Below are 13,264 nucleotides of genomic sequence, written 5' to 3' on the forward strand. Positions count from 1 at the left end.
AGGAAAGCAATTCAGGAAGCAGTTCAGGAGCTCACATGACGCAAAAAGCAGCGCCCGACTCTGAACGGCTCCTTCACGCAGCTCTCCAATTCGTCCGAGAAATAGTGGCGGTGAAAGTCGTGGAGCTTTTCCAAATTCCCGAAAATGCTGCCCCTCTGGCCCCGGAGGTCCTGCGGGACGTCTGCTCTCTCCAGCTCGGGAAAGTAGTGCTCTCTGACGTAACCCAGAGCTTTGACATACTCCCGCTCTGTGGACAGGAGCTCCTCCAAGATCTTCTGGACTTTCCTGTTCCAAGAGTAGGAAATGAAAAATGCAAAGTCACTGATTTTATACAATTGCGCTTTTCATTAGCTATGCGTACCACATAACTTCCTCCTTTGATCCATGCGAATATTTCTTTTACATCTTCACAGCTGAAACCACACACCGGCACAGAAAAGACACAACAGGTTTTTCTCATTGTCTGACATTTGATTAGATCAATTAGGATAAATCAAATATTTTTACTTGCTGAATGCCAGAGTAATGCGCTTTTTTTATTTTTTTTATTTTTACTATTACTTTTTCCAAACTAAAAGGTTTTAATACTTTTTTCAGAGCATTTTGTAGAGCTGGTTTTTGTGATGCCCCTTCCAAACGATTGACTTTATTGTCCTTAAGCCACTTTGTAAATAATCTGATCAGTTGCTTAGGGACATTGTCCAGTTGGCAAAGTATTTGCACCCAAACATTAACTTCATGGCTGATGTTGCTTCAACATTTCCACACAACATTCATTCATCATGTTGTGATCTAATTTCAAAAGGAAAAAAAAAAAATAAAAATCATCACCAATCCCTCCTGCAGCAAAACACCCAAAAAACGAGACGCTGCCACTCAAACCAGTGTGGAAAAAATGTGGGGCTGATACAAAACATTAATACTACTCGTCAATATTTTTCATAAAATCTTATTCTGAGTTACTATATTTTTTCTGGACACAATGGATACAATAGTACAATAGATACAATCGCAACATTGTAAGTTAACAACTTACAATGTTGCTAACATTGTAAGCAACAAACTGTTGAGATGATATTCTGGCTTTTTCCCCCAAATCTGTTATTATTCTCACATAGGGGAGGACAGAGCACATCACCCAGTGCTAAAGTTCCCTGTAGGTCAGAGAATAAACTTTAAAATACTTAGTTTATAAAACACAAAACAGTTTAGCACCACTATGCATTAAAGATCTGTTGTTGTCGTTGTTGTATCGACCCACCAGACCTCTCAGGTCTTCTGGTTCTGGTTCTGCTCTGCATCCCCAGAACCAGATCCAAACATGGAGAAGCAGCATTCAGCTTCTATGCACCACAAATCTGGAACAAACATCCAGAAAACTGTAAAGCGAAACACTGAGTGCCTTAAAAATCAAGACTGTTAAATGAACTGTTTCATTTATTGTTTCACAATAAATGAAACAGTTGATGTCATCATTACACATCAACTAACAGTTTGATGTGTAACGATGACACTCGGAAAAGTGTAACGTTTCAGCTTTTGATGTTTGTGCATTTATGATGCACTTTGAACTGCCTCACTGCTGAAATGTGCTTTTACAAATAAAATTTGATTGCTTGATTACGGTCAAAACTGATTCATTTCTGTTTCCAGAGACCACAGGACAAAACTCCAAGTCTTTGACTAGTTTGAACAGCTTCAATGTATAAACGTAACATCTTCTGGCATCTGAAAATTGTACCCAGCAATAAACCAGACTTCTGCTTGAGGTGTTGCCTTAAAGTAAATGAGTCAGATGTCATTTAACATATCAGATGTTCACCAAAACATCTAAACGCCCAGTAATCTTAGTCCAACAACCTCGTCAGACAGCACAAAAAACCGAATGTGTCACTTTTTAAAAAAAATTTAATTAGAACATTTAATTTCAACTCTAAAGTGAAAAATTATGATTTTAAGGAAATAAAGTCTTGAAAACAGTCTGTATGAGATTATATGTAATGTGTTTTATTTAGTGGATTAAGTTACTGAAGTAAATAAACTTTTAAATGATATTCTAAGTTACTGAATATGAGTGTATGTGATTGCATTTGCTGTTTTCCATTTCCTGTCCTCCAGTTTCCTTTAGAAACCAAAGAAGGGAGGATTACTTACAAAATGTTGCTTTCTGCTGGAGTGAGTAATGTCTCTGAAGTCCTTAAATCCTCCGGACTCCGGGTGGGGATGGTACCGTCCTTTCCCTCCCCTTGTTTACCGTCTCTTTTCGACTCACAGCTCAGGTTGTCTGGCTGCACGCCCTCCTGATGTAAAGTCTGCAGCTCTTGGGTGGGCTGCAGATTCTGATCCAGGGAGTGTTTCCTGCCGTGGCAGTGTTTGTGACTTAGAGGCAAGAAGCCATAGACACTCGTCTCATACGAGCCCTCGCTCAGAGACCGACCCAGAGTCTGATGGGCCGGGAAATCCTTTCTTTCTGCACCGCTGAGATCTGCAATGCTGTGGTGCTCTTTCGACTTGCATTGGCTCGCTGTGTGAAAATCGGCAGTTTGTGACAAAGCAGAAGTATTCTCTGAGTTTTTGCGTTGTGCTTCAAGTAATTCTTTCTTAATGCTGAGGTCAGATTCACAGTTGTGCTTTGAGAATGCCGTGGAGACGGCTTCTCCCTGACATTTCGCAGTGCTGACGACGTCCACATGAGAGCTCTGCTGTGGGATGGGAGAGCTCCGAGCTTCCCCCGGCTCATTCCTTTTCCCCTCCCTCTCCTCTTCTTCCTGCTCCCCCAGAGGGTTTGCAGCTGTGGTCTGCTGGGTCGGGTTCTTTTCTGCGCCTTTGTGCTTCTCCTGCATCTCCTCAAGACGCTGCTTGACTTCCTGGCTCTGGATCCAGGCTGCATTCCAGGCTCTCAGCATCCCGGAGGCCTCTGCTCCCATGGCAGAGGCCTTAGCCCTCAGAGCCTGGAAGTGTGGGGCGGAAAATTCACCAGCTAATCTCTCTCGTTGCATCTGAAGTGTGTTTAGGGTCTGAGATGAGCAACATCCTTCTTCGACCTGATCCACAAGGCTACGACATTCTTTAGCCCAGTCTGTTGCCTGGAAATACGAAACAAAACGAGTAAAGTTTTGTAGAGGCCCAGTGAGAAGAAATATACTAAGAAATGATTTACAAAGCTACAAACCTGTTTACAAAACCTGAACAAATGCACGACTGACATTAAATCTTTCTGCCTTTGTTCCGCCCGCAACACGAAGTCTTCTACGTTCGATTTAAAAGTGCCGACCAGGGTCCGAAAAATCTGAGCAGCGGGACTCGAGTTAGTGGTGCCAATGATCTCCTCCGCCTCCTTGATGAGCATCAAGGCATACTGTTGTTTGTCCTGTGACAAATCACATAGCATCAAGTGTAGCAAATGTATTCATGTTCCTGCAGTATTTTCATATTTTCCACCTAGCAACCACAAACCTCAATGTATTCTGTTAGGATTTTTATAACTTTGAAGGTTAATCAAAAGCATATATGGTATTCAATTACTTATTTTGTTGTATTAAAACATAAAAGCAACGACCCCCCTGCACACACCACCCCTACTATAACTGCATACTAAAATCTGAAAGTGTGCCTCTTTTTTAACCCCCTTTTGTATCTGATAGCCGGTGATTCCAGCATCATCCTCTGGGGATGTTTTTCCTCCTACTGGGATGAAAACAATCACTGGACGAAGCCCCACTTCCAGTTTGCCACAAGACATGTTGCAGTAGATGGATGCAACTAAATGCAGAGAAATTCGGCAAAAAACAGAAAAAAACAATTAATGCTAACAAACAAAGACTTGAAAAGACTTGAAAAGGGCCATTATTCCATTATTCCAGCTGAATAATGGCCCCAAGCATACCACCAGAGGTATTTAGCTCAAATCATATCCATGTGTTAGAATAACGCAGACAAGAACTAAAAGAAAAAAGTGCTGAATCCCAGCCCCCTTCCCCAGGCTGAGGCACTTTTTCTACATCTGCAAAACTGCTAGAGACATACATCAAAAGTTTTACAGACCCAACAGCAGCATGACATGGTTGTGAATACCGATTCAAGCGTTCAAGCAGTGGTTGTCATATTTTTATTTGGAAAAGAAATTTGAAAAGCTCGTTTAATTTCTTTACACTTCACATTTAAGCACTCTTCTGCGCATGCCTGTCACATAACATTTCAATAAAATACATTGAAGTTTGTGGCTGTAATGCAACAAAATGTAAAAAAAAATAAATAAATAAAGTAAAAGGGGTGTGAATATTTTTACCATGCCCTTTAATTAATTCCCCTTGTGCTTTAAAGAGAAAAAGGCATTCAAATATGGCTGATTGTAACTGGACAGCANGGATGGAACAGACGAGATGAATGTCACAGGAATGCAACGAGATTTTCGCTATCTCTTTATCATAACAGACAAAAAGTTTCACTTCTCTGTTAATAATCTTAATATTGTACACACCTCGTTTTTTTTTTAACTTTCTTCCTTCCTCAGCGTTTACGTCAGTCGGTGATGTTTTTAGACTGACACATGCCACTGGGCTACAAAACCCAGATATTGTACAGCATTTAGTCATAAACGGTGACTAAAGTGGTGACTTTCTACTTGTGAAGTTGTTGCTTTATTTCCATTTGTTTTGATGTTTTAAAGCATAGAAAACGATTATCTCAGCCTGTTCTGTTTTTGGATTGGCATCAAGCCGTCAGGTTTGATTCATGTCCGCAGCTGCAGTGCGGTCGACAGCGGACTAACGCTGCTTTTCAGGTTTGACTTTTAGAAAGCGTTGACAGATTTAAGGCAGTTTTATGACTTCAGCTGGTTATGTAAAGTCAGTATTTTGTAATAAATGTGGCATCACACTCTGTAGGAACTTCAGCTTACATGAATTTTTACCAGATGTTTCTTAGATTATTTAAATCCAAAAACAAGGTGCGATCACCAAAATGTATCCAATATTCATTCATTCATTCTTTTTTTTTTGGCCCAGTAAAACTCCACTATTTCCATCTGTCTTGATTTCATATAACAAACTAACAGATTCATAACTGGAATTCATAAAGTTTGACCTTCTCGCTCCACTCTTTCTGGCAATTACCATTAGAAGAGCAGTTTTCATTTATTTTTAATTTGACCAAATTCATATGTTTCTCATAAAAAACTGACTTTGTATGTTTATTAAGTCATACACTGCAAAAACACAAACTCTCACCAAGTAGTTACTTAAAATTGCAGAAAAAGTACTAGTTCCATTGGCAGATTAGTTTCACTTATAACAAGATATTTTCCCCCTGTTATAAGTGGAATAATCTACTAAAGGAACTAGAACTTTTTCATCAATATTAAGGAATTATTGACTAAAACCAATCTCGTATATCTTGCTGGAAAGTTACTTAAAAGTTAGTTTTGTCTTTGTCTTAGTGTACTAAAATATTTGCACTAGAAACTAGACCAAAACCACTTGGTAAGACTTTGCGTTTCTTGCAGTGTACATGACATTTTTGGTAAAGTTTTCTCTCATCTACAGTCTAGCCAAATGGGGTGAATTTTTAACGTTTTTAACAACTCTCTGGTAACTTTTATGCAAACTAGACATGAACAGAGTTGGCAGTGGAACTTTCCAGCCACTCTGTTTCTGTCAAATATGAATTCAGATAAAACGCAGCAGTCGGTGCCTGACGGGTGTAGCTTGATGAATCAGCTGGGATAAGCATTGTGCTGTGACAGCTGATAAAGTCGTAAAGGAAAAAAAAACAAAAAATATTTCGATTTACTTTTTTGTTTGTTTTTCTCATTTACGCCCACGCCTTCCCTTTCTGCCTGGAGTAGATCAGCGGTGACACACGGCTGAGGGCGGAGGTTACGCCGGGGCAGGGTGTCGTCGGTATTGAATACGCCGGGATTCCTTCAGGCCCATTTAAGGGAGAGAAAGAAGCAGCACCGCAATCTTCAGCCAATCTGTTGACCTTCGTGTCAAACAGCTAATAATTTTGCAGAACAGAGGCTGCTCGCTCTTTAAACGCCTGATGCTCTGGTGTTTATGCCTGTTAGCATGCGAGAGAGACGGAAGCCGTAAAAAATGGCAAAACAGTGCAGACAGGTTAACGTTTGATCCAGAGGTGCAACTACAGAATATTTCCATACAGGCATCATTTTAATTTACACTCATAAATACTAACGGTGTAACTGTGTGGGATGTAAGGCTTTACCTAACTTGGACATGTTAGGTTAATAATACTGAGGCATTTTGTTCTCCTTTTGCTTTCAGCTTGAATAGCAGCTGACTTCTTGAAGCTCAGAAATCCAATCTTTATCCGCTCAGTGAATGTATCACACGTTAGCGCTAAGAGAACGAGCTAACAGCAACACTTTGGTGTGATTTCTGTTTCATCATCGGCTCAGTTAGAGAAAACACAGCAGGTGTTGAAAACTATTTGATACACTGTATCTTTAAGGGACTGCTGCCGATTCAAGATGCTGAAGCAAAGCCAGAGTAGAAATGTTGCTACTTTGCCCTGTGATGTTGCAGTTTTAGTCGTTTCATACCTTCAAGCTGGTGAAGGATCAAGTACATCTGGAGGACTTTCTGTAAATGTCTTTCCTGGAAGCTTTCTTAGTTAATTCATTTGTTTACTTCAAGCATTTACAATTTGAAATAAACATGGCACGTGCTGATATGGATAGAAGAATTTAATGGAGTAGTTTGAAGAAAAAAAAAATTACACAGTCGACTATACCATTAGCAACAATCAACCGTCCATACAGAGAGATCTTTAGACATAAACCAGGTGATTTGTATATAAGAAACTAATATTAACAAATAAAAATGATCTTTGTAATGTTGCCACACTCTATTGAATCAATATATTTCATCATACATTGAAAGAATATAATGTTTTATTATTTTCTTAAAAGTAAATATTGATCTATTCTCAGATTTGTTTCGCAAATTCGTTGCATAAACTTCATATAAGTAATTAATGAAAACACTGTTAATAATACTTTTTAACTTTTGATTGAAAACAATAAAAATTAGGTCTCAATAAAAAAACGGAGATCAGAAATAATCCGCAAATCTCTGATTTGAACATACCTATTATCCACTGATTAATTGATCTTTATGTAGTTTTTTTTTTTTTTTTTTTTTACCTGTTTGGTTTCATCGGTTGTTTTAACTTGTATTTCTGTACACCTACATTCTTATTTTTTACTCTCACATGTAAGGGTTTCATAGGAAGTTGATCTATTCCATTCGTCTTTACAAAGTAATGCCAATGAATAAATTCGTTGTGCGCAGATCAGAGCATGGGCCGAGCCTCTCAGCCTTCGCTCTGCCCGAACAGTGCTGAGTCGAGCTGTTTCACCGCTGCTCGGCGATTTTGTAGATGACAGTGTTTGCGTTTTATTAAATCTGATGTCGTGTTTGCTCTCACTCAACGTGCAGCGCACATCCTGAGCAGCAGCCTGAACAGAGTGGCAGCTATCATCCAATCGTCAGCCGGGCTTCTAGCTTTAACGTGAGCAAAGAAACCTCGTGGTATGTCAACTCCAGTTTCTCCTTGATTTTCACAAGAGCCGTAACACACAGCTTCCTGGTTTTTCTCGGAGGAAAACCAAAAAGGGGGGTGGGGAAACACATTCGTGTGGAAACTATTTAGGTTCCAACACCTGTGTTTTGTCTGATACAAAGACTCTTTGTGTCTTTGCTTTGTGTGTGGGGCAGGGCCGTGACGCTTTATTAAGGCTGTTATTAGTCTGGGTTTGTTGCTCCAAGGCTCTGCTGGGCTGTGAAAAAGTTACAGGGGAAAACAAAAAAACATCCTTAAGAGAAGAGGGAGGGTTTACTGCGTGTGTGCACGAGAGTCTGTGTGTGTTACTGCTCCAACACACCTCTAAACATGGACAGGTCTAGTTAAAAAGCTCCACCTCCGAAACAAACGAGAGAATCCCTCCCACTTGTTTCCCAGGCCCTCATACCAACGTAATTATCTTTAACGATGAAGGAGGCATGTACTTACTGTACATGTCTGTAGAAAAACCTGGCTGCATGTACCCAACAACATGCTAGTAAAACTAGAAGTGTGGACAAACCTGTAATCTGGATTTATTAGAGGAAAAACACCTGCTCTCATGCTGAAGATGTAGTTTTCCAAATTTAGACAAGTGTTTCTGATTGATGTCAAGTTTTTACTAAATCAGGAGGAAGAAAACATCTGTTTAGTCTCTACTGTTTGGCATCATATATTTTGTCAAGGAAAAGTCAGTTGTGCTTTAAAAAAAATAGACCTCTTAAAATGATCGGTTTCTATGATTTTAGAATCTATAGGTATATGTTTGAGTAAAGCGAACATTGTTCTTTTACTCTATGAACTACTGACAATATGTCTCTGAAATTCAAGCAAAAATCTAGTATTTATTTGCAGAAAATGTGAATTGGACGAAGTAATGACAGTTGCAGTGCTTTCAGACCTCAAATAATGCAAAGAAAACAAGTTTGCATTCTATATATATATATATATATATATATATATACTTTTATCTATTATCACTATCAAACTACCATTAAGACAATTTCCAAAATCTCCTGATCCAGAAAGGCTCACAACAGAAAGTGGGTCGAAGCTCAAAAGCATCAAATCAAACTATTTTATCTGATTACAGCTTTTCGATTAAATGTGTCCAAATCTGACCCAGTGAAGCATTTCCAATCAAAGGCAGATATTATGTGATAACCTGCGGCAGCTGGCCTGTGTGTTACTTTACAAATCTTGTAGACATTGACCAAAACTAAGATAAACAAAATGAAATGACTAGCATGAAAACCAAGCTCAGCAGCCTAGTTAACATGCCGTCCGGTTAACTAGCTTGTTACGTTTCTGCGCTTCATCTGACTTCACCGTTAAACACCTCGCTGATGCTGAAAGTAGCAAACCTCGAATCTAATAGCAGCAACTACTAAAACTGCAGAGTGTTGTTTTTAGCAAAGACCTGGTAGCTTTATGGCACGTTCAAAAAAAAAAAAAAGCTTTAATGTTGAAGCTCGTGACCGGCCGGTCAAAGTTCAAAGGTTTTTTCCGGCTGAAAACATTCGGATTCTGGTCGCCTGCTGATTTCTCTCCTCATCTCCAAATGGGTGCCATCTGTTTCACGGCAACAGGAATAATTAGAAATCTCTGTTTCCACTTTGAAAGGAGCGCATTGTTGTACAAAGACAAGAACTTTTTATGTAGACTCTGAAATTTTTACGCACAATCACTCCTGCCCAGATTCCACCTGGAAACTGGAGTAAGAGGAGACGTCTCCCGCTTTCTTGCCAACTGGGCTTCTGGGTGATTTCCTTAACATATGATCTGATGGTTGGTAACGACGTGTGCGTGATGAGGCTTACGAGAGAGAGTGTGTCCTTCTCTGTCTTGGTTGGTCCCGTCACTTCCCAAACACAGAAAGGCTATGAGTTTATTGCAGCCACTGGTATTTGGAGCAACTGGAGCCACTCGGCATGACAGCCTCCACACGGGCCAGGAATGTCCCAGCAGGTCACCCCACACAGCTGACAGCTACACTGTTATGACATTGCATGCTAGGTTTTCACATGGGACAGCAGATTTGCCACAAGGAGTAACTTGTTACATTCTTCTCTGTTAGCGGAGCGTCAAATCTCCTTCGGTCCGAGACACCGATGATGAGGGAGTGAAGCTTGCTTGCTTTGGCGATGACAGAAATGTATTTTATTAAAAACTACCGTAAATGGTAAGGATGCCTTTGAGGCCTGCAAGAAAAGCAGAAACCAGGGTTACATGATAGGCATGGTCCAAAAATGCTTCCGAGATGACACATTAGTGCAAAAGTAAACAAGGCCTCCCACGCTGCAGCGCGCCCCGTCAGAGCGTCGGGTCCCCAAAGGGCGTTTCCGCTCTCTACCGAGATCAGAGGTCAAACGACAACACTGGGGGAAAAAAAACGACTGCTGTTTGTTTTCTTATCTCAAAGTTCAGATCATTGGCAATTCTGGCTTTCCTGCAGAGCTGTCACTACACTTTGGACACAGCTGAACTCTGCTGTGTTACACTCGGGGTGTATTTGTTGTGCCCCATGTATTGTTTTCACAGATTTGACTTGTGTGATGTTTTTACCTTTTGACTCAGCAGATTGCTTTCAGCTGCTGCTGTCGATGGGTAGCTGAGTGTTACAACCTCTACTCGTGTTCTTCAAATTCATACTAGGATTTTAAAGTTGAAGGCCAGCAGGGGCAGAGATGAAAATACCTTTTTTGTCAGTCAAAGCATGTTGTCTAGTCAGAGGTGAGTCAAAGACAGTGACACAGCCTTAAAGTTGAGGTGTGCTGAGAATTGGCCTGGTGATCGGAATCATTTTCAGCTTGAGCGGCCCCTGACAGGCATAATCTCAGAGCACTGCCTCACTGGCAATAACACTCTTTGTTGTGGATGTTGTTACCGAGTGAAAAAGAGTGAACTTTTACTATTTTCAATACCAATAAGGTCAAACAAAACACAAAAAGTGTAGAAAACATCTAAATTGAGATGTCACAGTTCATTCAGGTGGTGAGAGAGCAGGATTTTCCGCAGGTAACATGAAGTCTTGATGTATTACAACGAAATTGCTATTTTGTCTGGGTGAGATTGGGTGACATTTGAACACTTCAGTTAAGGTGCTAAGGGTTCACACTCGCTAGAAAAAGAACAAAAAAACCCCTCCTATTTAGGTAATAACTGTGCTAAGTGTGCTAGCTGTGCTAATCACTAATAAAATATGCAAAATATGTTATACTACCTTTACTTGTTTGTGATAACAAAACCTGACTCAGGTCCCAGATTAAGAAATTTAATACACAAATTAAATAAATAATAAAGTAATTTATGTGATGTATAGATATGTATATTAAAACAATTTGTACGTAAATAAATATGACCTTTTGTAAGTATATATAACATTTTACAGCAGCTTGTTTCTCACTCACACCGTGTGACATCACTTCTAATGTAAATAATAAAATATTGTACACAAGAGGCCAGAAAAAAATAATGTACTCTTCTTGTTTTCTACTATATTGTATTTATAAAAGACAAATAATTGTTTAAATTAGCTAAAATCAGAATCATCACCAGAAAATTGGCCCAAGAATTTCATATCTGTGCTTATCGACTGCCTTCTCTTTGGAAATTAGAACAGAAAAAATTTATATGTAAAGAAAATGTCAACTTTTTTATGTCACCCAGATAAATTTAATGATGTTTTAATGATGTTTTAACACTTGTGAGTCAGTTGATCTAGGACACTCATGTCTTGCTGACGGTTAAGGGGTTAAAACTTTCACTTGTAGACCAAACTGCATGCATTTCTGGTGACTTCCACCAGGAGACAGTGTGTAGCTGAGGGTAGCTGCAGAATGAGTCATTGGTGTCAATTCTAGGAAGGCTGAAGGATCTCAGCAGGAATCAATATAAGTCACTCACACACACCGGACGAGTCTCATCACCTTTTCTGGGAGCAGAACGTCGGGGTCAGCAGCCAGAGTGGCGCCGCAGGCAGAAAATCCCCGTCCCATGGAGCACAGACAGAAAAAAGATGATGAGGCACAGAGAGTGTGGGAGTGGAGAAAAACAGGAAGCAGAGATACTGGCAGCGGGAATGCAGCTCAAATAAATGATAGCCGATTTTATTTTTTTTATTTTTTGGAGGAAGAGGAAGATGTACCAGTGGGAGCAAGCTCCCTTTAACTTGGCTCTGATCGTGTGTCTGGTTGTTTCATGCTGAGCAGTTAGTTGTAAATAAACAAGAAAATACAAATATAGCTTAACATAGCTATATTTAAAAGGTATGAGTCTAAAAACTAGGTACACCCTTTGATTATGCAGAATCCCATTATAACGTTTAATCGGGTTGCTGTTTTTACTTTAAGTGGGCCATAGCACAGCAATGCTGTGATAAATTGGTTGCTGTGTTTCTGATCATTGTCCATTTAATGATCCAGTTTTAGTCAAGTCAAGTTTATTCGTATATTACCAGTGTTGTGGTCAAGACTACCTAACCTGAGACCAAGACAAGACCAAGACCAAGACTGAGGGAAGTCGAGACCGAGTCAAGTCCAAGACTAGCGGCTTGCGCTACATGACACAATAAAATGTAAATTATGATCAAAATTGCTTCTCAAATTGATCTGAAAGATCCATATTCCTATAAAAACACCTAGATATTAAATACTTAATACATTTTACCAATATTAAATATTCTATCTCTGTGCTACAATGCGTGGTCGTCTCGTGCCATCCCTAAAAAGATAATCCCCCTGGGCGTTTGGCCATATTGCTCATGTCAGAAACCACCACTGTCTGCACCATTAAACATAGCAATTGAGGCAATGCCCTGACGGTAAATAACGCTCAACCATGAACACTGACCAAGGAGCAACAAGCAAGAAGTAACCAAACAGAAGGCGCTCATCGTGACTGTTTTCACTCTCTCTCCCACTACATGAAACCAGGTAGTCTGACACCATGGCAGACATAACAGCTGCCACTTTGAACAAAAACAATCAAAGAGCAATGTGCATGCTCTGCGTGCTCTTTCGTTCTTGTTTTAGTTATTTGTAAAATTAAATATCAACGTACATAATTAAATAAAATAATGATGCAGTGCACACAGAGCATTACAAAAACAAAGAACGGGTGTTCTGTCAGGTCAGATCATCATACGCTTAACACGAACTCACTGTGTTCTGTCAGATCAGCATACGTTGTCAGATAGTCGTATGCTTAGCTTAGACATGCATACACTGTCATTACCATATGATTTTATTTAATCAGCAACATAGAATCACAACGTAGATCATCATACACTTGGTTATTAACAGTTGTATGGCATCCAGCTATAGCCAGACCTGCTTTAAACACACTTTGAAACCACGACAACGCATGTATATCCATCTAGTTATCATATTATAAACAATTTAATTACTTATTTTCGTCATAACTTGTTGCGTATGCTGAACTGACAACTCCACTGACGGTCGGACTTCTTAATGCGCATGCGCTGGCATGGTACTCACTGCATGTATGGCTATGTGATAGAACACCGGCTATATCTGTCAGACACGTCATTACCATAAGATTTCATTTAATCAACAACATAGAATCATAACGTAGATCGTCATACACTTTGTTATTAACAGTTGTATGGCATCCTGACCTAGCGGTTAAGTAGGTTAATGAGTTTTACATGGCCATGTTT

The 13,264-nt window shown here is 39.7% G+C and overlaps 1 protein-coding gene across 3 annotated transcripts in view; it reads right to left on the minus strand.

Annotated features, from left to right (window-relative positions):
- Window positions 1-13,264, minus strand: part of quob (quattro b) — a 51,921-nt gene that overhangs the window by 6,529 nt on the left and 32,128 nt on the right. For all 3 annotated transcript variants that reach the window (XM_015044468.1, XM_015044469.1, XM_015044467.1), the window contains exons 13-15: window positions 3,173-3,370; window positions 2,155-3,086; window positions 36-285 (exon numbers count right to left, since the gene is read on the minus strand). In XM_015044468.1, coding sequence (XP_014899954.1) covers window positions 36-285; window positions 2,155-3,086; window positions 3,173-3,370 — 1,380 coding nt within the window. The remainder of the gene's footprint in view (window positions 1-35; window positions 286-2,154; window positions 3,087-3,172; window positions 3,371-13,264) is intronic.

This window comes from Poecilia latipinna, unplaced genomic scaffold (assembly GCF_001443285.1).
Source record: "Poecilia latipinna isolate Pla-1442-1.1 unplaced genomic scaffold, P_latipinna-1.0 Scaffold677, whole genome shotgun sequence".
Classification (NCBI taxonomy): domain Eukaryota; kingdom Metazoa; phylum Chordata; class Actinopteri; order Cyprinodontiformes; family Poeciliidae; genus Poecilia; species Poecilia latipinna.